This window comes from Heloderma suspectum, chromosome 1 (assembly GCF_057233095.1).
Source record: "Heloderma suspectum isolate Gila_16-S chromosome 1, 16-S_ref, whole genome shotgun sequence".
NCBI classification, from domain to species: domain Eukaryota; kingdom Metazoa; phylum Chordata; class Lepidosauria; order Squamata; family Helodermatidae; genus Heloderma; species Heloderma suspectum.
In genome coordinates this window covers 322,003,800-322,026,300 of record NC_139458.1, presented here as the reverse complement: position 1 = coordinate 322,026,300, position 22,501 = coordinate 322,003,800, and the positions used below count along the sequence as shown (strand labels likewise).

The 22,501-nt window shown below is 41.5% G+C and overlaps 1 protein-coding gene across 4 annotated transcripts in view; it reads right to left on the bottom strand.

The window, feature by feature from the left end:
* The window catches only part of CDC40 (cell division cycle 40), a 63,831-nt gene that overhangs the window by 11,861 nt on the left and 29,469 nt on the right, over positions 1-22,501 (bottom strand). For all 4 annotated transcript variants that reach the window (XM_084827283.1, XM_084827280.1, XM_084827282.1 and 1 more), the window contains 6 exons: positions 15,728-15,811; positions 14,938-15,077; positions 8,708-8,804; positions 7,628-7,767; positions 4,001-4,075; positions 957-1,002 (listed from right to left, as the gene is read on the bottom strand). In XM_084827283.1, coding sequence (XP_084683409.1) covers positions 957-1,002; positions 4,001-4,075; positions 7,628-7,767; positions 8,708-8,804; positions 14,938-15,077; positions 15,728-15,811 — 582 coding nt within the window. The remainder of the gene's footprint in view (positions 1-956; positions 1,003-4,000; positions 4,076-7,627; positions 7,768-8,707; positions 8,805-14,937; positions 15,078-15,727; positions 15,812-22,501) is intronic.

Below are 22,501 nucleotides of genomic sequence, written 5' to 3'. Positions count from 1 at the left end.
TACACTAAATATATCTTCCCTGGAGTCAGAAATTGATTTTAATCTCAATTTTCAAGTAAGCATGTTTAGGACCGCAACCTTATTTTAATTTCAAGTTTATTATTCGGTTATAAAATACCTCTCCTCCAAGTAACCCCAAAGGTAAAGCAAGGTGGGGCAAGCGGGGTGGGGTGAGTGGGGGATGCTTGCCCCTTCCCACCCATCCCTGCATTGTAAAGTTCGCTTCCATCCCATTGTTGTTCCTGAGATGTAAGTGCGTTTAACAATGTACAATACTGCACCAAATCTGAATGAATTTCAATGCCACGGGATTTTGCGCTTCTCTGCTCAGTAACTAGGGGAGCAATCCTATGGCTGCTAGTCAGTGGCCATAGGTTATATGGTTTTCTGGGAACTGAGCTCAGGGCCTGCACTCTGAGGTTGGCTCCTGGAGAACCGATCTTTCCCCCCGTCTGTGCTGCCCTACAGGCGGCGCGGAACAGCCCCGTGCTCTGCGCTCGGAAGAGGAACGCGGAGCGACTAAAACAGGGTGTTTCGGGGGGGGGGGTGTTCTGGAGTGGGGAAGGCAGAAATGCCAGTACGACGCATCCTATGTGTCATCCAGCAGCATCCTCCCCTGCTCTGCCTTCCCGCAACTAGCTGCAAATGCAGGGCTGGAGAAATGCGGAGGGAACGATTCCCTATGTGCTTCTCCTGCCCTTCATTGGATACGTGGTCGCCTCTGAGTTCGGAGGCAGCTGCCTATCCCCATAGGATTGAGCTCGAAATGTATCCATGACGTTTAATGATTATTCACTTCAGAATTATTGATTTAGAATATAAATATTCAGAATTATTCAGATTATTCACTTCAGAAACATATTAATATTTGGTCCACTGCTAAATAAAGCACCCAACTGGCATCTGAAGCAATGAACATATTTTATACATTAAATATGAGATTAAAAAAATATTACCGACAAAAGTTCGTAAGCATCTTCGTTCACCATATACTTCCCAGAGCTGCGGAGAGAGGAAAAATAAATGTTACAATATGGTTTCATTAACAGACAAATGAAAGTGAAATTGCATCTTGTTGTCCCTGCAAATAATGCATAGTTAATGCAATATTTTGCCACATAGTTTCTATATTAATCTCAGTAGCGTCACAAGCTAACAAACCACTAAATCCCCCTACCAAAACATTTGAAGCCCACATGCAGAAGTACAAAAACTCAAGTGCCAAGTAGCATTTTTGCTTCATTGAAAAGAAAACCTTAGAATACTTGCTGAATGAAAAGCTATGTTAGTTAGTTAGTTTGTTAGTTATTTTCTATACCGCCCAATAGCTGAAGCTCTCTGGGTGGTTCACAAAAATTAAAACCACAAAGTGCAGCGTAAAACATTATAAAATATGACTGCTTAAAACCACAATATAACAGTACAACCATAATAAAACCTAGCAGCAATGCAGAGATTTAAAATGCAGATTTAAAACACCAGACCTAAAGGATTAAGAAGCTAAAATGCTAAAATACTGGGAGAATAAAAAGGTCTTCACCTGGCACCAGAAGGAGAACAACGTAGGTGCCAAGCAAACCTCTCTAGGGAGCTCATTCCACAGCTGGGGGGCCACAGCAGAAAAGGCCCTCTTCCTGGTAGCCACCCGACTCACTTCCTTTGGTGGGCTCTTGGGGAAGGACTGCTGAGGATGATCTTAGGGTCCAGGCAGGCACATATGGGAGCTGGCGATCCTTCAGATAACCTGACCCCAAGCTGTTTAGGGCTTTGAATGTTAACACCAGCACTTTGCATTGGGCCTCGAAATGGACTGGCAGCCAGTGCAGCTGGAAAAACACTGGCGTAATGTGATCTCGTTGGCCAGTCCCCGTTAACAATCTTGCTTCCCTATTTTGGACTAGCTGAAGTTTCCAGACTGTTTTCAAAGACAGCCCCACATTAACACATTGCGGTAATCCAGACAAGAAGTTATCAGAGCATGGATAACTGTAGCTAGGCTATCTCTGTCCAGATTAAGGGCATAGTTGGTATATCAACCTAAGCTGATAAAAGGTGTTCCGTGCCACTGAGTTCACCTGTGCCTCAAATGACCACTCTGGATCTAAGAGCACCCCCAAACTATGAACCTGATCCTTTACGAGGAGTGAAACCCCCTCCAGAACAGGTTGAACATCACCTAGCTGGGCAGATGAACCACCCACTAACAGTACCTCTGTCTTGTCTGGACTGAGTTTCAGTTTATTGGCCCTCATCCAGTCCATTACTGTGCCCAGGCGCTGATTCAGAACAGCCACTGCCTCACCTGGGTTTGATGAAAAAGAGAGGTAGAGCTGGGTGTAATCTGCATATTGATGGCACCTCAGCCGACAGCTCTGGATAACCTCCCCCAGCGGTTTCATGTAGGTGTTGAACAGCATAGGGGATCGAGCCCTGTGGAACCCCATGGCATAATTGCCAAGGCACAGAGCAATACTCACCCAGCACCACCTTCTGGAATCGACCATCCAAGTAGGAGCAGACTGCAGTGCAGTGCCTCCAACTCCCAACCCAGACAACCTATCCAGAAGGATACCACGGTTGATGGTATCGAAAGCTGCTGAGAGGTCTAAGAGAATCAACAGTGTTGCACTCCCCCTGTCCCTCTCCTGGCAGAGGTCATCCCACAGGGCGACCAAGGCAGTTTCTATTCAAAAACCAGGCCTGAAGCCCAACTGAAATGGATCTAGATAATCCTTTCCTTCAAGAGTGCCTGGAGTTGTCCTGCAACCACCTGCTCGAGCACCTTGCCCAGGAAGGGGATGTTGGCCACTGGCCTATAGTTGTTAATGTCCTCCGGGTCCAGGTTAGGCTTTTTCAGAAGTGGCCTGATTACCACCTCCTTTAAAGAGGCCGGCACTATGCCCTCTCTCAAGAAGGAATTTATAACCTCCTGGGCCCAGCCAGACATCCTCTCCTTGTTTGCTGTAATAAGCCATGAAGGGCAAGGGTCAAGCACACCTAAAATGATTTTTAAAGAAGACATAATTTACATACTGTAAGGAAACAAGTTTAGAGTACACCATGACCTGGTTTGCACATCACCAGCAATGGATGGTTAATGCAGCAGGCTCTTGTTTAATGCTGGAAATGTAGCAGGAGCAAGTGTGGGTGCCAACCTGCTTCTGCTGCAATTAACTACGCAGGGACATCTTGTCCCTGGGTTGTTTACGTGGCATCCAAACCTGGAACTTTGAGTTGTTGGGGGATGGACAGTAACATGTGAGGTGCACGCTCCATGCAAAGTCTGATTATATATGATGGCCCAATTTATGCCCCCCTTGGATTTTTAGAGTTGGAAGCATCATATAAAATTAGACTATCAATCATATGAGCCTCCATAAAAAGCCTTACATGTTACTTTAGATGCCAGGTAGCACCATACCCAGGCAGCAACCCCTCTGTGTTGCGGAGAGCCAGGTATACATCCCTCTCCCTACTATGTGTCTGCTTGGATAAAGTGTTTGTGCAGAGTAGCTGAACTGATGACAGGAATCCATTTTAAGTTCTCATAATTGAAATTGGCAAAATAAAATATAAGTGATTACCAGAACATAAAACTTCAGCTCTATAAACTAGGCAAGAGCCAGGAATCGGGAAACAGAGAACCCCCTTCCCAATTCTTACAACAACCTAACAGTTTTCCTTAACATTCTTATATTTTAGCATTTATGCGATATACAGTAGTAGGACTGCCATTGCTGTACCAATTATAAAAACACCACCAAATATGTGACTAGTTAACGTCTTAAACAAAAAAGGGTACTATATTTATTTCACAATAAACACAGGATTCAAGAGTCTTTAAAAGCTATGACCCTATATATCATTTTAGCACAACAAAAAGACATCAGCAACTGTATTTGCCTTCATGTAAGCATTAAAGGAGAGGCATACCCAGATACATTTTGCTATGAATCTAACATGTGCAAGCAGCAACAGTGTATTTTTTGAAGCAACTCACCTTAATTTTACAGTCCATGGAAGAAGACAACAGCAGGTGGCCAGAAAGAGGAAACAGCCTGACAGCGCTGACGCCCTTCAAATAAAAACGTAACTATGAAACAGAACTGAATTACTAGAATAGTTTTCCTTTTCAACAGCTTATATCAAGGTCTATAGAAGAATTACATCACTAATGTGTGGCTGCAAATGCCATTAATAACTTAGCCTTTCAGGCACAGCAACAATTCCACTTCCTGAACCAACTGGCAGATACTCTGATATTATTGTACAAAGGAGTATCAGGACTTGCACTGGTGCCTACCAAATCTCTTCCAAGGAAACACATACAGCGGCTCTGAAGTGGCTGCATCATCATTCCTTTGTCAAAGCTGAACTCTTCTCTCTCGCAATCATTTCAGATTGCATTGATTTTTATTCTGATCTCTGAAGAACAGCCTTGCTTTTTAAAGGCATATCATTATCACCAGGGTATATCTCTAGCATACTTCGCCTCATACAACATACCTACTAAGCAGATACTCCAAATCTAATTGACCCAAGGGTAATTCAAAATTCTGCAACTTTGTCCATGGCTTTGGGTTAGTTTTGTCTTCTAATGGATTTCAAGGTAAGCATTTTATATGCGCACCTGTCTCTAAATTATGACTATAATAAGCACCTGCTAACTAGGGGTAGGTTACCTGGTGCCCTCCAGATCTTCTGGGCTACAACTCTCACAAGCGTTAGATAGCATGGCTGATGATTGGGGACTCTGGGAATTGTGGTCCAAACCATCTGGAGGGCATCATGTTGCCTACTTCTATGCTAAAGAATATTGCTCCTGGGAAAATATGCCATGACAGTTTCTTGGTGCTAGGGGGAATGGCTCAGTGGAAGAGCACATGCTTTGCATAAAGAATGCCCCATGTTCAATTCCTGGCATCCCTAGTAGGGCTGGGAGAGCCCCCCTGTCTGAAGCCCTGGAGAGCCACTGCCAGTCAGTGTAGACAGAACAATAGTTTAACTTGATATAAGGCAGCTTCATATATTCCTAAGAATTTTTGGAAGTTTCTTGAGAAAGTTTCAGAGTTCTGCCGCAACTTACAGTGCAAGATCAAACTTGTAATTCCATAAACTATACAGTGAATACTACTGAAGCAAAATACATAAATGACCTGTGTATGAATAATGAAACATTTGTCTCAAAGCCAGTTAAGTTCACTAATAGGGACCCATGACAGTGAATTATAGCCAGGAGACTAAATGGGTGAGAATTACATATCAGGGGATTCAAATCATAGAATCATTGAATAGTAGGGTTGGAAGGACCTATAAGACCATTGAGTCCAACCCCCTGCTCAATGCAGGAATCCAAGTCAAAGCATTCCTGACAAGTGGCTGTCCAGCTTCATCTTGAATGCCTCCAGTGTGGGAGAGCCCACCACCTCCCTAGGGAATTGGTTCCATTGTTGTATTGCTCTAACAGTCAGGAAGTTTTTCCTGACGTTCAGCCAGAATATGGCTTCCTGTCACTTGAGCCCATTATTCCATGTTCTGCACTCTGGGATGATTGAGAAGCGATCCTGGCCTTCCTCTCTGTGACAACCTTTCAAGTACTTGAAGAGCGCTATCATATCTCCCCTCAGTCTTCTCTTCCCAAAGCTTCTTCTTTCAGTCTCTCCTTGCAGGACTTTGTTTCCAGTCCCCTGATCATCTTTGCTTCCCTCCTCTGAACCCTCTCCAGTTTGTCTGCATCCTTCTTAAAGTGTGGTGCCCAGAACTGGACACAGTACTCCGGATGAGGCCTAACCAGTGCTGAGTAGAGGGGAACTAGTACTTCCTGGGATTTGGAAGCTATACTTCTATTAATGCAGCCCTAAATAGCATTTGCCTTTTTTGCAGCCACATCACATTGTTGGCTCATATTCAGCTTGTGATCTACAACAATTCCAAGATCCTTCCTGCTTGTAGTATTGTTAAGCCAAGTATCCTCCATTTTGTAACTGTGCGTTTGGTTTCTTTTTCCTAGGTGCAGAACTTGGCATTTATCCCAATTAAATGTCATTCTGTTGTTTTCAGCCCAGCGCTCCAGCCTATCAAGATCACTTTGAATTTTATTTCTGTCTTTAAAGGTATTAGCTATCCCACCCAGATGACTGTGTCATGAGTAGAACTCTGGTAAAAAAAAAAGCACAGAACTCAAATTCCCCAAAGGACTATTTTACATTTTAACTTAATGAGGGTCACACTTAATGGGGAAAAGAATGATGACCTATATAGGTTGTGAAATTAGATATTCACAGTTCTGAATATAATAAAAGGTTTTCACACATCATTAGCAGAGTAACATTGATGTGTAGCTAATGACACCAGAACTCTAAACTGTAGGTGAGAACTGGGATAATGCAGAGTCCATTTATGTTTCTACTGTAGATAAGCTTTTCAAGGGGCAAAGGAAATTTTTTTGCTAGTACAACAAATTGCTGTACAAAAGTACAAAAGACTTCTGCTTGCACAATGGGACTTCCCTGTCCTCTCTTCCCCGCTGCAGGCCCTCCACGCACCTCAACATGTGCTGGGGAGGTCCCTTCAGCCCTCCGAAGCAGATTTGGGGGGCACACAAAGGAAGTTTCCCTTCTGCTGGCAGAACACTACCATTAGATCCAACCCATAGTTTTGCATTTGAAAAACTTTAGACACTTAGCTATAATCACATATGTATATTATTTTGGGGGGGTTTTCCACTCCTTGAAAAACAGGCCACCAGTGGGCCCAGACTGAATGCAAAAAGAGGATGATTCTCAAGCACCTGTTGTGCTGCAATAAATGTCTGTCCACGTGCAGATTAAGGCAGGGTTAGGGTCCTTCAGGCTTGGGGGCCAAATCAGGACCTCCTGGGGTGACAATCTGGCCCTCTGGGGTTTAGCAGATGGCTCCATCCTTCTTTTCCCAACCACTGTGCAGTCGTCGTTGTCCCCCCACATCCTAAAAGGTTGAAATGCCTCTCCTAAAGCTTAGTTACTGATACTTTAAGCTACAATATAATGGCATTTGTATTGTTTTTTGTATTTTTGCCTCAGCCTCACTCCCTTTGCCTTCAGCCCCACCCACTACTGGAATGCAGCCCCCAAGAGCTTCTCCAGAACTGAATTCAGCCCATGGGCTTAAAGACCGCCTGGATTAAGGGAAGACACCTTGAAATTTGCTTTGAATTCTCCTGGACCCTTACAAAGACACAGGGAAAATAGAACTGTATACAGGAAAGACTTCAAATACTGCTGACATCTTTGAGATCATGAAAAGTCTGAACAGATACCACAGGGTTCCATGCATGAGTTGCCCTCCCAGATTGGGACTATGACCAAGGCCAATGGCTTTAAGAGCAGCTTACATGGAATAGCATTTAGAGCTATTATAGGGATGGGCTAGAAATGTGGAGGGATGGGCTAGAAATGTGAGTTAAAGTTGACTCAACATATATGAATTAATGCAAGCTGGCACATGCAATAATACAATTTGTGCAATAATACAATTTGTGCAAGGACAGTTTCTGAAACTTTGGAAAAATTTGGGAGAGTCTGGGTCCATATTTATAATAAAATAAAGGGTTAATTAACAGCGAAGTATACATCACACTGTTCCTTACCTTTGTATGACCAGACCATACATGGATCTGTTTCTTAGGAAGATAACATTTCTCAGGGGGTACTGTTGAACGGAGGTTAACTCCAACATCCTGAGGAACATGAAGGTAGGACCTCCCTTGATAGTCATACATCTCTTTGACTGAGAAAGAAGTCATACAAAAATAGAACATGCAGATTTACAATCTCTGTCAAATACATCATGGAGGCATTCAGTGTTAAGATGGTTGTGATTAAAATAAAGAATACACTAAGTACAACAGCTTGAAAACCTGTGTGTGCATCTGGAAGGAAGACACCCCTAATGGCAAATACATTAAAAGCATCCACTACATTCAACTTCAAATTTCAAAGTTGATTTGCAGCACTGCAGTTGTGAGTGTACGGAACAGGGTTGCATGAAAAACAAGCGTCAGAAGAACAAAGCCCCATCTCATGTATGAACCTGAGGACAAAGACTGAAGTAGTAGCAGGAAGAAGAGAGGGAGACATGAAGTAGGCAAAACTTATGATGAAGGGGTAGGAAATAGCAAAACCTTTTTTCTATGATCACTATGATTCACAGTAGCACTGAAGCTTTAAGATGATTACCACTTCAAGCCATTATAGTCAACAATGCAGGCTAGAAGCCCTTAAAACTGAAAAAGAAGTGAAATTTATCAATATGTAGATTTAAATACTGACAGAATTAAAAATCCTAATGATTAAGTTTTATATAATCAAAAAGAAGGCTACCAAATTAAAACCAAGGAACTGACATTTGAGACGAATAAGCAAATGACATTTCCACAGTGTTCCTAATCTGCCTACAATCTAAATTTAACTATTTATTGAAATTCTTTCCTGGGTTACCAGAAACAACAAAACCAGTCTGTTTCTAAGCTTCTTTCTTACTGGACTCTCTGCCACCCCACGTTTCTGGCACTGTGTTTTCTTTTAGAAATTCTGTTTCTTCCTACATGGTGTGCTGTAAGAATTATTGGCACAGCAAATTAATCAAAACATGCAACATTATCTTTGATTATCTAATGTTTGAAAGCAGATGAAGGAAATGAAAATGAATTTCTGAAGTCAGCACTTACCATGCAAAATAGTCTTTTCTTCTCCAGGTTTATCATCTTCATGTTTGCCTTTCTTTTGCCTCTTTGCTGTTATTTCATCTAATTCCCTTTGCTCTTCCTAAGTAACCCAAATAGTAAGAATTGCTATTTTTATTTCTACAACAAAATCTAGAACAGTTTATTTTCACTGAGTTTACTCACTAAAGTAGTAACATTTATTCTCTTTAGACAAAGGATACCTCACAAAATGAATTTTATATCAAACCACACATCATATATAATAATAGCAATCACAATTCTCCAAGTGCCAATCCTTATATAGCCAAAATGCTATCATCCACATACAAAGAGGTGGCATCAACAGATTTGGGGGGGAATCCCAAGGTTTGCAGAAGTACAAAAAATGTTTAGAAAAAATCCTCAGAAAAAAATCCTCAAGGGGGATCACCCAAAGAACCAGCTCAATGAGAACTGAACATTTTGACAAATTATGTGCATGTATGGGGTGGTAGTGGTGGAACTGAACACTGTAGATAGGGTGGGGTGGGGGGAGAAAGATGGAATAGACAGTGGAGTATCCTGGAACAGAGCATGGCTGATCAGGAGCACAGCACACCGCAACTTTTTTTGCAGGTTCCACTTGTTCACAGGAATGGCTAAATCATTTTACATATAAAAATTACTAATTTGTTGCTACACATTTCACTGATAATTCTTCATAACTTCTTTTATCGTAGTGCCAATCTGCAGAACAAGCCAACTTCAAAAATTGTTCTACTCTCATCATCCAGGAACAGTTCTCAGTAGGCTGATCATGAAGACCTGCACATGTATACCCACCCAAGAGAGAGTCAACACATTCAGCACTGACAGTGATCATGGGCTGTTTTTGTTTTTAGGGGGATGGTGGGACTCGCTTTCCAAACGAGATGAGTAGCAATATCGAACTGACTGTTGCACGTGCCAACTCACTACAGCACTATGCACATCTTGCTGCAGAATGTGGGAGCATTACTCACTACACCAACATTTTCCTCTGACCACAGAAGGGACTCCAATCCAGTTGAGGGGGGGGAGGTGATACCCACTGATTTTCCCTCTCCTCTACAGTCCTCTGGGCCACCCCCAGTGGTCCAGAGGGTCTCCCAACTCCTTGGAGCAATGTTACAAGGGACTGCAGAGGGGAGGAGAAATTGGCAGGCATGTCCCGTGAGGAGAACTCCACTGAAGGGATGTTCCCACCAATGAAGTGTTAGTTAGGATCCAAGCCAATGATTTTTGTACAATCTGTCTATCTGAGGTCAGCCCTACAGTAATGCATATTTAAACATTTTCCCATGGGTTAGAAAGCTCTTTATCAGATCCTTCTTTGAATCCTCTCAGAAGAGCTTTAATATTATTTTGTTGCTAGCAAATGCTATTTGCTAGAAACTATAGCACTAGATTTCTGTAATCCAGTGCTATTACAGAAAAAAAATCCAACATGAGATACTGTCTTTGTAGAGAGGCTCCATGAAAAATTTGCAGCAGTATTTGTTACTAGCTATGTCATTCATGTGTGTGTACTGCTGTGTCTTACACACACACACACACACACACACACAGTGAGAGAGAGAGATCAAACCACTGTAATCCTCAACAAGAGATTGAACTTTTAAATAAAAATACCTACAGGAATAACTGTTATTGAAAAAGTTGCCTCTTTGGCTTGTTGTTGTTGTTCAGTCATTAAGTCGTGTCCGACTCTTCGTGACCCCAGGCCACGCCAGGCCTTTCTGTCCTCCGCTCCCTCCCGGAGTATGCTCAAGTTCATATTCATTGCATCGGTGATGCTATCTAGCCATCTCATCCTCTGCTGTCCCCTTCTCCTTTTGCCTTCAATCTTTCCCAGCATCAGGGTCTTTTCCAGTGACTTTCCTCTTTGCATTAGGTGGCCAAAATATTTGCGCTTTAGCTTCAGTTTCTGTCTTTCCAATGAGCACTCAGGGTTGATTTCCTTTAGGACTGACTGATTTGACCTCCTTACAGTCTAGGGGACTCATAGGAGTCTTTTCCAGTACCACAGTTCGAAAGCATCGATTCTTCGGTGCTCACCCTTCCTTAGAGTCCAGCTCTCATAGCCATACATTGCTACTGGGAAAACCATAGCTTTGATTATACAAACCTTTGTCGGCAAGGTGATGTCTCTGCTTCTTACTATGCTGTTTAGGTGTGCCACAGCTTTCCTCCCAAGGAGCAAGCGTCTTTTAATGTCATGGCTACACTCACCGTCTGTGGTGATCTTGGAGCCCAAGAAAATAAAATCTGTCATTGCTTCCATTTCTTCCCCTTCTATATGCCAAGAAGTGATAGGGCCAGATGCCATGATCTTAGTTTTTTTAATGTTGAGTTTCAAACCAGTTTTTGCACTCTCCTCTTTCACCCTCAACAAGAGGCTCTTGAGATCCTCTTCGCTTTCTGCCGTAAGGGTAGTATCGTCTGCGTATCTGAGGTTGTTGATAATTCTCCCGGCAATCTTAATTCCGACCTGTTAATTCATCCAACCCGGCGTTTCTCATGATGTATTCTGCATATAAATTAAATAAGCAGGGTGACAATATACAGCCTTGTCATACTCCTTTCCCAATTTTGAACCAATCAGTTGTTCCATGTCTGGTTCTTACTGTTGCTTCTTGACACTCGTACAGCGAAGTCAATGAAGCAGAAAGAGACATTTTTCTGCAATTCTCTTGCTTTCTTCATGATCCAGCGAATGTTGGCGATTTGACCTCTAGTTCCTCTGCCTCTTCAAAACCCAGCTTGTACTTCCGGTAGTTCTCGGTTCACATACTGCTGAAGCCTAGCTTGTAGGATTTTGACCATAACCTTGCTGGCATGTGAAATGAGCGCAATTGTACGGTAGTTTGAACACTCTTTGGCACTGCCCTTCTTTGGGATTGGAATGTAAACTGACTTTTTCCAGTCTTGTGGCCACTGTTGACTGTTCCAAATTTGTTGGCATATTGAGTGCAGCACTTTAACAGCATCATCTTTTAGGATTTTAAATAGCTCAGCTGGAATACTGTCATCTCCGCTAGCTTTGTTGTTAGTAATGCTTCCTAAAGCCCACTTGACTTCACTCTCTATGATGTCCGGCTCAAGTGCAGTGACTGCACTATCATGGCTATCAGGGACACTAAGATCTTTCCTGTATAGTTCTTCTGTGTATTCTTTCCATCTCTTCTTAATCTCATCTGCTTCTGTTAGGTCCCTGCCTTCTTTCTCCTTTATCATGCCCGTCTTTGTACAAAACGTTCCCTTGAGATCTCCGATTTTCTTGAAGAGATCTCTCTTCTTTCCCATTCTGTTGTTTTCCTCGATTTCTTTGCATTGTTCATTTAAGAAGGCCTTCTTGTCTCTCCTTGCTATTCTCTGGAACTCTGCATTCAGTTGAGTATATCTTCCCCTTTCTTCCTTGCTTTTCGCTTCCCTTCTTTCCTCAGCTATTTGTAAAGCCTCATCAGACAGCCACTTTGCTTTCTTGCATTTCTTTTTCTTTGGGATGGATTGAGTTGCTGCCTCCTGAACAATGTTACAAACCTCTGTCCATAGTTCCTCAGGTGCTCTGTCTATCAGGTCTAATCCCTGAAATCTATTCCCCACCTCCACTGTATATTCATAAGGGATATGATTTAGGTCATACCTGAATGGTTTAGTGGTTTTCCCTACGTTCTTCAATTTAAGCCGAAATTTTGCAATAAGAAGCTCATGATCTGAGCCACAGTCAGCTCCAGGTCTTGTTTTTACTGACTGTATAGAGCTTCTCCATCTTTGGCTGCAAAGGACATAATCAATCTGATTTCGAAATTGACCATCTGGTGATGTCCATGTGTAGAGTCGCCTCTTGTGCTGTTGGAAAAGAGTGTTTGCTATGATCAGCGTGTTCTCTTGGCAAAACTCTATTAGCCTTTGTCCTGCTTCATTTTGTACACCAAGGCCATGCTTGCCTGTTATCCCAGTGATTTCTTGATTTCCTGCTTTAGCATTCCAATCCCCTATAACGAAGAGGACATCTTTTTTTAGTATTAGTTCTAGAAGGTGTTGTAGGTCTTCATAGAACCGATCAACCTCAGCTTCTTCGGCCGCAGTGGTTGGGGCATAGACTTAGAATCATAGAATCATAGAATAGTAGAGTTGGAAGGGGCCTACAAGGCCATTGAGTCCAACCCCCTGCTCAATGCAGGAATCCAAGTCAGAGCATCCCTGACAGATGGCTGTCCAGCCTTGTCTTGAATGCCTCCAGTGTGGGAGAGCCCACCACCTCCCTAGGGAATTGGTTCCATTGTCGTATTGCTCTAACAGTCAGGAAGTTTTTCCTGATGTTCAGCCGGAATCTGGCTTCCTGTAACTTGAGCCCATGATTCCATGTCCTGCACTCTGGGATGATTGAGAAGAGATCCTGGCCTTCTTCTCTGTGACAACCTTTCAAGTACTTGAAGAGTGCTATCATATCTCCCCTCAGTCTTCTCTTCTCAAGGCTAAACATACCCAGTTCTTTCAGTCTCTCTTCAGAGGGCTTTGTTTCCAGTCCTCTGATCATCTTTGTTCCCCTCCTCTGAACCCTCTCCAGTTTGTCTGCATCCTTCTTAAAGTGTGGTGCCCAGAACTGGACACAGTACTCCAGATGAGGCCTAACCAGTGCTGAGTAGAGGGGAACTAGTATTTCCCGGGATTTGGAAGCTATGCTTCTATTAATGCAGCCCAAAACAGCATTTGCCTTTTTTGCAGCCACATCACATTGTTGGCTCATATTCAGCTTGTGATCAACAACAATTCCAAAATCTTTCTCGCTTGTCGTGTTGTTGAGCCACGTATCCCCCATCTTGTAACTGTGCATTTGGTTTCTTTTTCCTAGGTGCAGAACTTGGCATTTATCCCTATTAAATGTCATTCTGTTGTTTTCTGCCCAGCGCTCCAGTCTATCCAGATCACTTTGAATTTTGTTTCTGTCTTCCAAAGTATTAGCTATCCCGCCCAATTTTGTGTCATCTGCAAATGTGATCAGCATTCCCTGCACCTCCTCCTCCAAGTCATTAATAAAAATGTTGAAGAATTACTGTGATGTTGAATGGTTTGCCTTGGATTCGTACTGAGATCATTCTATCATTTTTGAGATTGTACCCCAGTACTGCTTTTCCCACCCTTTTGTTGACTATGAGTGCTACTCCATTTCTTCTAAGGGAGTCTTGCCCACAGTAGTAGATATAATGGTCTCCTGAATTAAATTCGCCCATGCCTGTCCATTTTAGTTCGCTGATTCCCAAGGTGTCGATGTTCAATCTTGCCATCTCATGTTTGACCACCTCCAGCTTACCTTGATTCATTGACCTTACATTCCAGGTTCCTAAACAATATTGTTCTTTACAGCATCGGACTTTCTTTTCACCACCAGACACATCCAGAGCTGAGTGTCCTTTTGGCTTTGGCCCAGCCGCTTCACTCTTTCTGGCGCTACTTGGAAATTCCCTCTGCTCTTCCCCAGTAGTATATTGGACACCTTCCGACCTGAGGGGCTCATCTTCCGGCATCATATCTTTTAGCCTTGTGATATGTTCCATGGGGTTTTCTTGGCAGGAACACTGGAATGGGTTGCCATTTCCTTCTCCAGTGGACCACATTTTGTCAGACCTCTCCACCATGACCTGTCCATCTTGGGTGGCCCTGCACGGCATAGCTTATGGCTTCACTGAGTTACGCAAGCCCCTTCACCACAACAAGGCAGTAATCCATGAAAGGGCTCTTTGGCTTATGCTGCCCTACATAGTGTCAAAAGTTTATATCTGAGCACATCCATCTGTTTTTATAATTGATGCCTTCTTGATTTTACACATGTCATTTTAGGGATTTAACTTATAAAATGTTGTATGATTTAAGTTTTATAGGATGGTTTTACAGTTCAAGCGGACCGTATTGTGTCATGACATTTGGTTTAGATAAATAAACCAGTTGTGTTTCTGACAATGGAGCTTTTCCAGACCCCTCCCACTGCAAGCCTTTGTGCATCACCACCAAACATGTCTGAAGACCAGAGAATGCTCCAGAGCTGTGTTTAATGCAACAGAAAGAACTGCAGCTGGAAGGGAAAACTAGCAACCCTGTTACAGCATGTGTGAGGAAGTGCAGGCATAAACATGGAGTTTCCTGGATCCCAGCCTAACCGTTATGGATTATCAGTACTATTATACATAGAAGGAAAAATAAGGGATGCTCACTTCTGAAGGTTTTGCAACATCTTTTTCATCAACATATTTTGCCCACGGTCCCAAGAAACCATCAATATTAGATGCATCATTTTCTTTGAATTTCTTCCTTTTCTCCATTTTCTTTTGCCCTGTTTCAAACACAGTGAGACCTGTGGGCAGTAACAGAAAATTATGCCTCAATTTTCAGGCAGTATTTCCTTTGAGAAAGACAACGTATTCTTCTGCCTGCTGAACTGCTTCATTATGTCAGTGCTGTCATAAAACAGAGACACCGGAAGTAATCTTCTGAGTTAGGGAAACCTGTGCTCTGTGTGTGTGTGTTTCGGGCAGACATCTTCAAATGCCCCATCCAATAAGGAACAAGCACCCCATGCAAAGTCAGTGGTAACTGTGAACTCACCAGGCAATAGACAGTTAGCTCTCTCTGCACTATGCTTTATTATGCACTATACTCCTACACTGCCAGGAAAGCTCCACACAGTTTTGGCTGAAATTGTGCTTTTATTGTTGCATGACAAGTGTAGAATATACTGCTATACACTACTACCACGATGCATGACTATTATTGCATTCCAGTAGCAGTCCCTCTGTATACCCAAGCATTAGTTGTTTAAAAGCACCTCATTCATTAAGCATATCAAGATGGTTTTACATTCACTAGAACGATACTTTCTTTCATTTGTAAAAAATAATAAAAAATGCAATTATTTTTCTTAGTGCACAAATGTAAAACTCACTACTCATTACTTTAAGAACACAGAATGGATTGTAATTCAAAAAATATTTTCTTTTTCTTTACCTTGGTTTTTTTCAGCTTCTTCAACAGATCCAATATATTTAGTAGGAACTTCATAATTATCTATTGAGGGATCCAATGCATATCCTGTGGAAGGTCAAAACCATAACATTTTAAATATTATTCTCACAGAATATTTTTATTGACATACCCCAATTTTAGCCACCAACTCTCAGAACACCTTTGTGCCCCTGAAACAACCATCATACCTCAGTTTTTTAAAAGACCATCTTGACATTCATATGACCACAATAGACTTTTAGATTTTCACCACTTTTATTTTTATGAAGCTTGCTATACAATGATATGAGTATACCACACTTTGTACACACAATCCCTTATGTAAATGCAGAACAACACAACAGTTGTCTGATCAAAATCTGACTAAACTGTTTGTTCCTATCAAAAATCTGACTAAAATGCCCTTATATCATCTACTCAATGAAGAAGAAAGGTGTTATGGTCAATCTAGTGAATACAAACAGCCTGTAAAACTACTGATTGTATTTTAAGAAATACAGTACTAGTCTTGATTGATACAGAAATTGCTCCTCTTTTTTCTCTTTTTTACATTTAGCAGTTTAACTCAACACTTTAAAGTTTTAATATCCAGTTAAACTAATGCTTGCAACAAGCAAGTGTGCATGGAAAGAAATAGTGTGGGTGTTGTTGTTTTTAATAAACGGATAATTATTTATGCTTGTTCCTAAAATCTCTTCCTGAACTTATCTATTTTTAATGTTCTGGACACTTATTTATCTTTAGGTGACAGATGAAAAATATGCCCGTCTACCTTTGATTTGCATCGCTTGCTCATCAAGTGTTCTAGGATCTCAAGGATATTTCCATGGTGACTGAATGACCGTGTGGAAAATGTAAGCACACGAACCTACAATCCAATTCCTTAACGATAGTTAAGGGCTAAGCTAGTATTATACTTGAACTGGCTACAACAGATGGTGTATAAATTCTAAAATCAGCATCTACGTAAAAAAAGTTGTTGTTGTTCAGTCGTGTCCGACTCTTCGTGACCCCATGGACCATAGCACGTCAGGCCTTCCTGTCCTGCGCTCTCTCCCGGAGTGTGCTCAAGTCCATATTAATTGCATCGGTGATGCTATCTAGCCATCTCATCCCCTGCCATCCCCTTCTCCTTTTGCCTTCAATCTTTCCCAGCAACAGGGTCTTTTCCAGGAAGTTTTCTCTTCGCATTAGGTGGCCAAAATATTTGAGCTTCAGCTTCAGTATCTGTCCTTCCAGTGAGCACTCAGGGTTGATTTCCTTTAGGATGGACTGATTTGACCTCCTTGCAGTCCAGGGGACTTGTAAGAGTCTTCTCCAGCACCACAGTTCGAAAGCATTGATTCTTTGATGCTCAGCCTTCCTTAGAGTCCACCTCTCACAGCCATACGTTGCTACTGGGAAAGCCATAGCTTTGATTATACGAACCTTTGCCGGCAAGGTGATGTCTCTGCTTCTTTCTATACTGTCTAGGTTTGCCATAGCTTTCCTCCCAAGGAGCAAGCGTCTTTTAATGTCATGGCTACACTCACCGTCTGTGGTGATCTTGGAGCCCAAGGAAATAAAATCTGTCACTGCTTCCATTTCTTCCCCTTCTATATGCCAGGAAGTGATGGGGCCAGATGCCATGATCTTAGTTTTTTTTTAATGTTGAGTTTCAAACCAGCTTTTGCACTCTGCACTTTCACCCTCAACAAGAGGCTCTTGAGATCCTCTTCGCTTTCTGCCATTAGGGTGGTATCATCTGTGTATCTGAGGTTGTTGATAATTCTCCCGGCAATCTTAATTCCGACCTGTGATTCATCCATCCCGGCGTTTCTCATGATGTACTCGGCATATAAATAAAACAAGTAGGGCGACAACATACAGCCTTGTCGTACTCCTTTCCCAATTTTGAACCAATCAGTTGTTCCATGTCCGGTTCTTACTGTTGCTTCTTGACCCTCGTACAGGTTTCTCAGGAGACAGGTAAGGTGGTCTGGTATACTCCCCCCTCTTTAAGAATTTGCCACAGTTTGTTGTGATCCACACAATCAAAGGCTTTAGCATAGTCAATGAAGCAGAAATAGACGTTTTTCTGGAATTCTCTTCCTTTCTCCATGATCCAGAGAGTGTTGGCAATTTGATCTCTAGTTCCTCTGCCTCTTCGAAACTCACGCTTGTACTTCCGGTAGTTCTCGGTTCACATACTGCTGAAGCCTAGCTTGTAGGATTTTGAGCATAACCTTGCTGGCATGTGAAATGAGCGCAATTGTACGGTAGTTTGAACACTCTTTGGCATTGCCCTTCTTTGGAATTGGAATGTAAACTGACCTTTTCCAGTCTTGTGGCCACTGTTGAGTGTTCCAAATTGGTTGGCATATTGAGTGCAGCACTTTAACAGCATCATCTTTTAGGATTTTAAATAGCTCAGCTGGAATGCTGTCATCTCCACTAGCTTTGTTGTTACTAATGCTTCCTAAGGCCCACTTGACTTCACTCTCTAGGATGACCAGCTCAAGTTCAGTGAGCACACTATCATGGCTATCAGGGACATTAAGATCTTTCCTGTATAGTTCTTCTGTGTATTCTTTCCACTTCTTCTTAATCTCATCTGCTTCTGTTAGGTCCCTGCCTTCTTTGTCCTTTATCATTACTGTCTTTGCACAAAACGTTCCCTTGGGATCTCCGATTTTCTTGAAGAGATGCTAATGGGTTGCCATTTCCTTCTCCAGTGGACCACATTTTGTCAGAACTCTCCACTATGACCTGTCCATCTTGGGTGGCCCTGCACGGCATAGCTTATGGCTTCACTGAGTTACGCAAGCCCCTTTGCCACAACAGTTAGCAATTATCAAATCACTACTTTACAAAAAAAAAACCTGGAGGAGATTTGAATATTTCTTAGACCTGAAAAAGGCAATGTATAGCCTTCTGTTGAATCGCTTGTTGTGAAGTCTAGAGTTTAATTGCATCCCTTAGTCCCACAGACCTGTACTCCAATTGCCTGTAATCCGGTATTGAGATAGACAACACCAGACAGCTTCATCTCTAAATGCCTGAGAGATACATCATACTTTTTTGATCACGGTCTTTGTATTTTCAGGCCTTCATCATAAAGAAAACCATAAAAACAGCACTATGTATTTGCCTAAGAAATGCTACCTTCAGACTGGTCCATGTACCTCTAACATCCTTATTGTTGACTAGATAGTCTTATATTGTGCTTAGAAAAATGAAGTTATGATCTATTGAGAGGCTCATGTTATACATGATTAGCCAGTTGTTGTCCATTCAGGAAAATGTAGAATTCATCTGCATTTCCAGGTTATGCATACACATAGGGAGACCATTTTCATGGTGCTTCTCAAGCCAGGACTTCTTCCAAGTAATCAAAAACCTGGTTCTGACCACCAGCTTTGGTAAGACATGCAACAGTAGTTCTGAAATGTAACTTGTTAACAAGATTAACAATGGTAATAAACAGTGTCACCAGAGCGCCTACGTTGTGCTCTTTCCGGCACCAGGTGAAGACCTTTTTATTTTCCTAGGCATTTTAGTCTTTTAGCTCTGTTGTTTTAAATATATTATTGTATTTTAAATTTCTGCATTGCTGCTAGGTTTTATTGTGGTTTGTACTTTATATCATAGTTTTAAGCTTTTACATTTTATATTGTATTTTATTATGCATTTTATGGTTTTAATTGCTATGAAACAACCAGAGAGCTTCGGTTATTGGGCGGTATAGAAATGTAACAAACAAACAACTGAATTCTGAGGTAGGCAAAGTGTTCTGCAATCTCTTGAAAATATACTGTTAACAGATATGCTGTTTCAGAAGATAATCTTCAGTTCTCTCTGTATACAATCTTATTTGGATTTTTTTCATTCTCAAATAAGAGAAGGATCAAATATTTGGTATGAAGAGAATTTCCATGGAACAAACACTAAATACCAACACCTTCTAGGAAACAGAATAGCCTATATCCTAGTGGACAAATACAAATATTATCTAAAGTACTGTGAAGCTATCTTAATTCAGATGACAGTAGCAGGCCTATAATTACTTTGATTATATTAATAATATCTTCATTTTGATGGGGCAAGCTACAAGCGAGAGTTATGAAAACCCAAACCATCTCTTACTGGGTGCCAGTTTATTAATGACAGCTGTTAGTCACAGACCATCTCCACTTGGATCATCAGCTAGAGGAGACTATCTTACTTTGCTTTCAGCAAGCATGAATTGTTTTAACAGCATCCCCAGTCTGTTTTTTTAAAGGTGAAACTAGCAGACTGTTTTTGAATCTGCTATAGCGGATGAAAAATGTTTCCTTGTTCATAAAAACAGAGCATTCATTGCACAGCCTGAATTTATAGTACTCTGATTCAAAGCAACAGAGATGAACAACTTTATCAACTAAGTCAAAAGGCATTGTACAAATATAATAACTGAATAAACACAGTAAAGCCACCAACTTAACATACCTACACTGTATAATGGTGTATCTGACCCATCTCACTGTTCCCGTGTTGATCTTTGCCCAAACCTGGCTGAGCAGGTGGACTTTTATGGAGTATTTTGCTTTTCAATGTCATGGGATTATGTGAAGCTTTATTTGAAGAGGATTCTACAGAAGTAAGGTGAGCATTATGGAACCTAGTTTTACTCTCTGTGAGGACTTTGCATGGTTTAACTAAGCCAATTTTCCAGTAGATTCAACTTCATAGTTCCTCTTTAAATAAGGCAGAAATGCTAATTTGGATGTATGTCAGAATCAATACAGCAGCTTATTTGTCCTCCCACTGTATTGATGCTGTCTCTGGGACTCTATTTGTTTAGCTGTTGCTCCCTCAAACCAAGTGATCATGAATGGAGCCACTGGATGAGATTTAATCTTCAGCGGGAGCCGTGTTTTCTATAGCCAAACTGCATTTTGTTCAGCATCTTTTCCTTATGAAAAGGACTTTGAACAACTCTTACTTTATACTGAGAATGTGAAAGAGATTCCTATCTTTCTTTCTGACAGAGACTACCAAATGCAGCTGTAAGGGAAAAACCTGCTGTTTTATAACAGACCTCTTTTTATGTGATTAATTCCAACTTAATTCCTCCCCTCCCCCCAACAATTGCAAATGAACAGCTCCAACATAAATAAGAAATGCTGCAGTTCACCTACCACATCCACTGAGATGTGGACTTGAATAAAATTAAAGATGAACTCTGAATTTAGTACTTTTAAGATATGTCCACATTTGGGAACTGCACTAACCTCTCCATGGTATAACAGAACTGCCTCAGCTGTACTGAGGACACAAACATTAAATTGCCTTTGGGAGCTATACAAGCAAAGGCCAAGTCCTCCAAAACTGCAGTCCAAACATACAAAAGACATACAAGAGGGTTCCTTTCCTTTGACATAAAATACAGTAAAAGTGATGTGATCAACATAGCCATGTGGCTACTAATAAACACAATTCTTTTCAGTGACATCCAGTCTATAAATGTTCTCACTGCAATTTGAAATCATCTGCAGCAGCACTGGCCAGCATGACACTGATAATGACAGCTGAATGGTTCCCTTCCAAATGAAACTACAGAGATGGTCTATTCAAACAAAGGTCAAGCCCAGGGTAGAACAATCCATTGCCAGCATGAAACTGGCTCCAATCATTCCGTTGGTACAATTTCTGCTTACAGGTAGTTGAGAAATGTTCTATAATTGGGCAAATGATGGAAAGAGAATAATGCTCTCCCTCTGGCTCCCAAGTATCGCTCTTCTTCCATAGTGTCTCTGACAGTAAGACATTCCTCTACCTCCTGTCAGCAGAGATCTTACCAACTGAATGACTTCCTAAACAGAAAGGACTTTAGCAGCTTTGACACAGCAAGTATAACAAGAGGGCATGGCCATCCTTCAACTGGTTAGAATAAGTGCTAACTGAGTGAATAATGTCAAAGTATGCTGTGATGCACTTCCTAGGATGAGATACAATGTACACACTCAAAAATAATGAAGCACAGGAGTCAGAAAAAGATGGAGGTTTTGTTCTCTTTTGCTTGTCTAATGATAATCTATGATGTTTTATGTTGGCATCAGGGCTAAGATCAGCTATAATACTGTAATAACGCTCCACAAAGCTGGGCCTGGAAGACAGCCTAGGATCTGGATGAACGAAATTTATTAGTTCCTGCTGTCTGTTGCTGCCAACATCCTAGTTTATTTTATTAGCCTGATGTAATTGAACAATGGTGCCTTTGTCTTATGCTAGCAACATTTTATGCATGGGGCATTCCTGTGCAGAGAAGCTTGCATTTTTGGAGACAGGCAAGATGTCCTCTCTACAAACCAGTATTTGGAAAATTATTTTATTGTGGGCGTGCAGGGAGAAATTCCTTGCTATGTCCCTCTCTGCATTCTTGTCAAGAATTAGGAAAAACTACCTGTAAACCATACCAATATTTAGTTTGTTTCCAGGACAATATGCAAGGGGTTACTTTTCTTCCAAAGAAATGTATGGATGTTGATGCATACATTTCAGCGTGTTTCAGAACAGTATATACAGAGTGGAGATATATACATTATGCACAAATTGCTATCCAGTCTCTCTATTATTATTTACAACCACTTCAGCCATCATGTTGGAATAGATGCTAGAAATGAGCAAATTCCAGTAGCTTTGGCTTATTTCTGACATGTACTCCCCTTGAAAAATAGTTGCCTTCAGAACATGTCAGGAACATAGGAAGCTTGCCTTATGCCAAGTGAAACCATT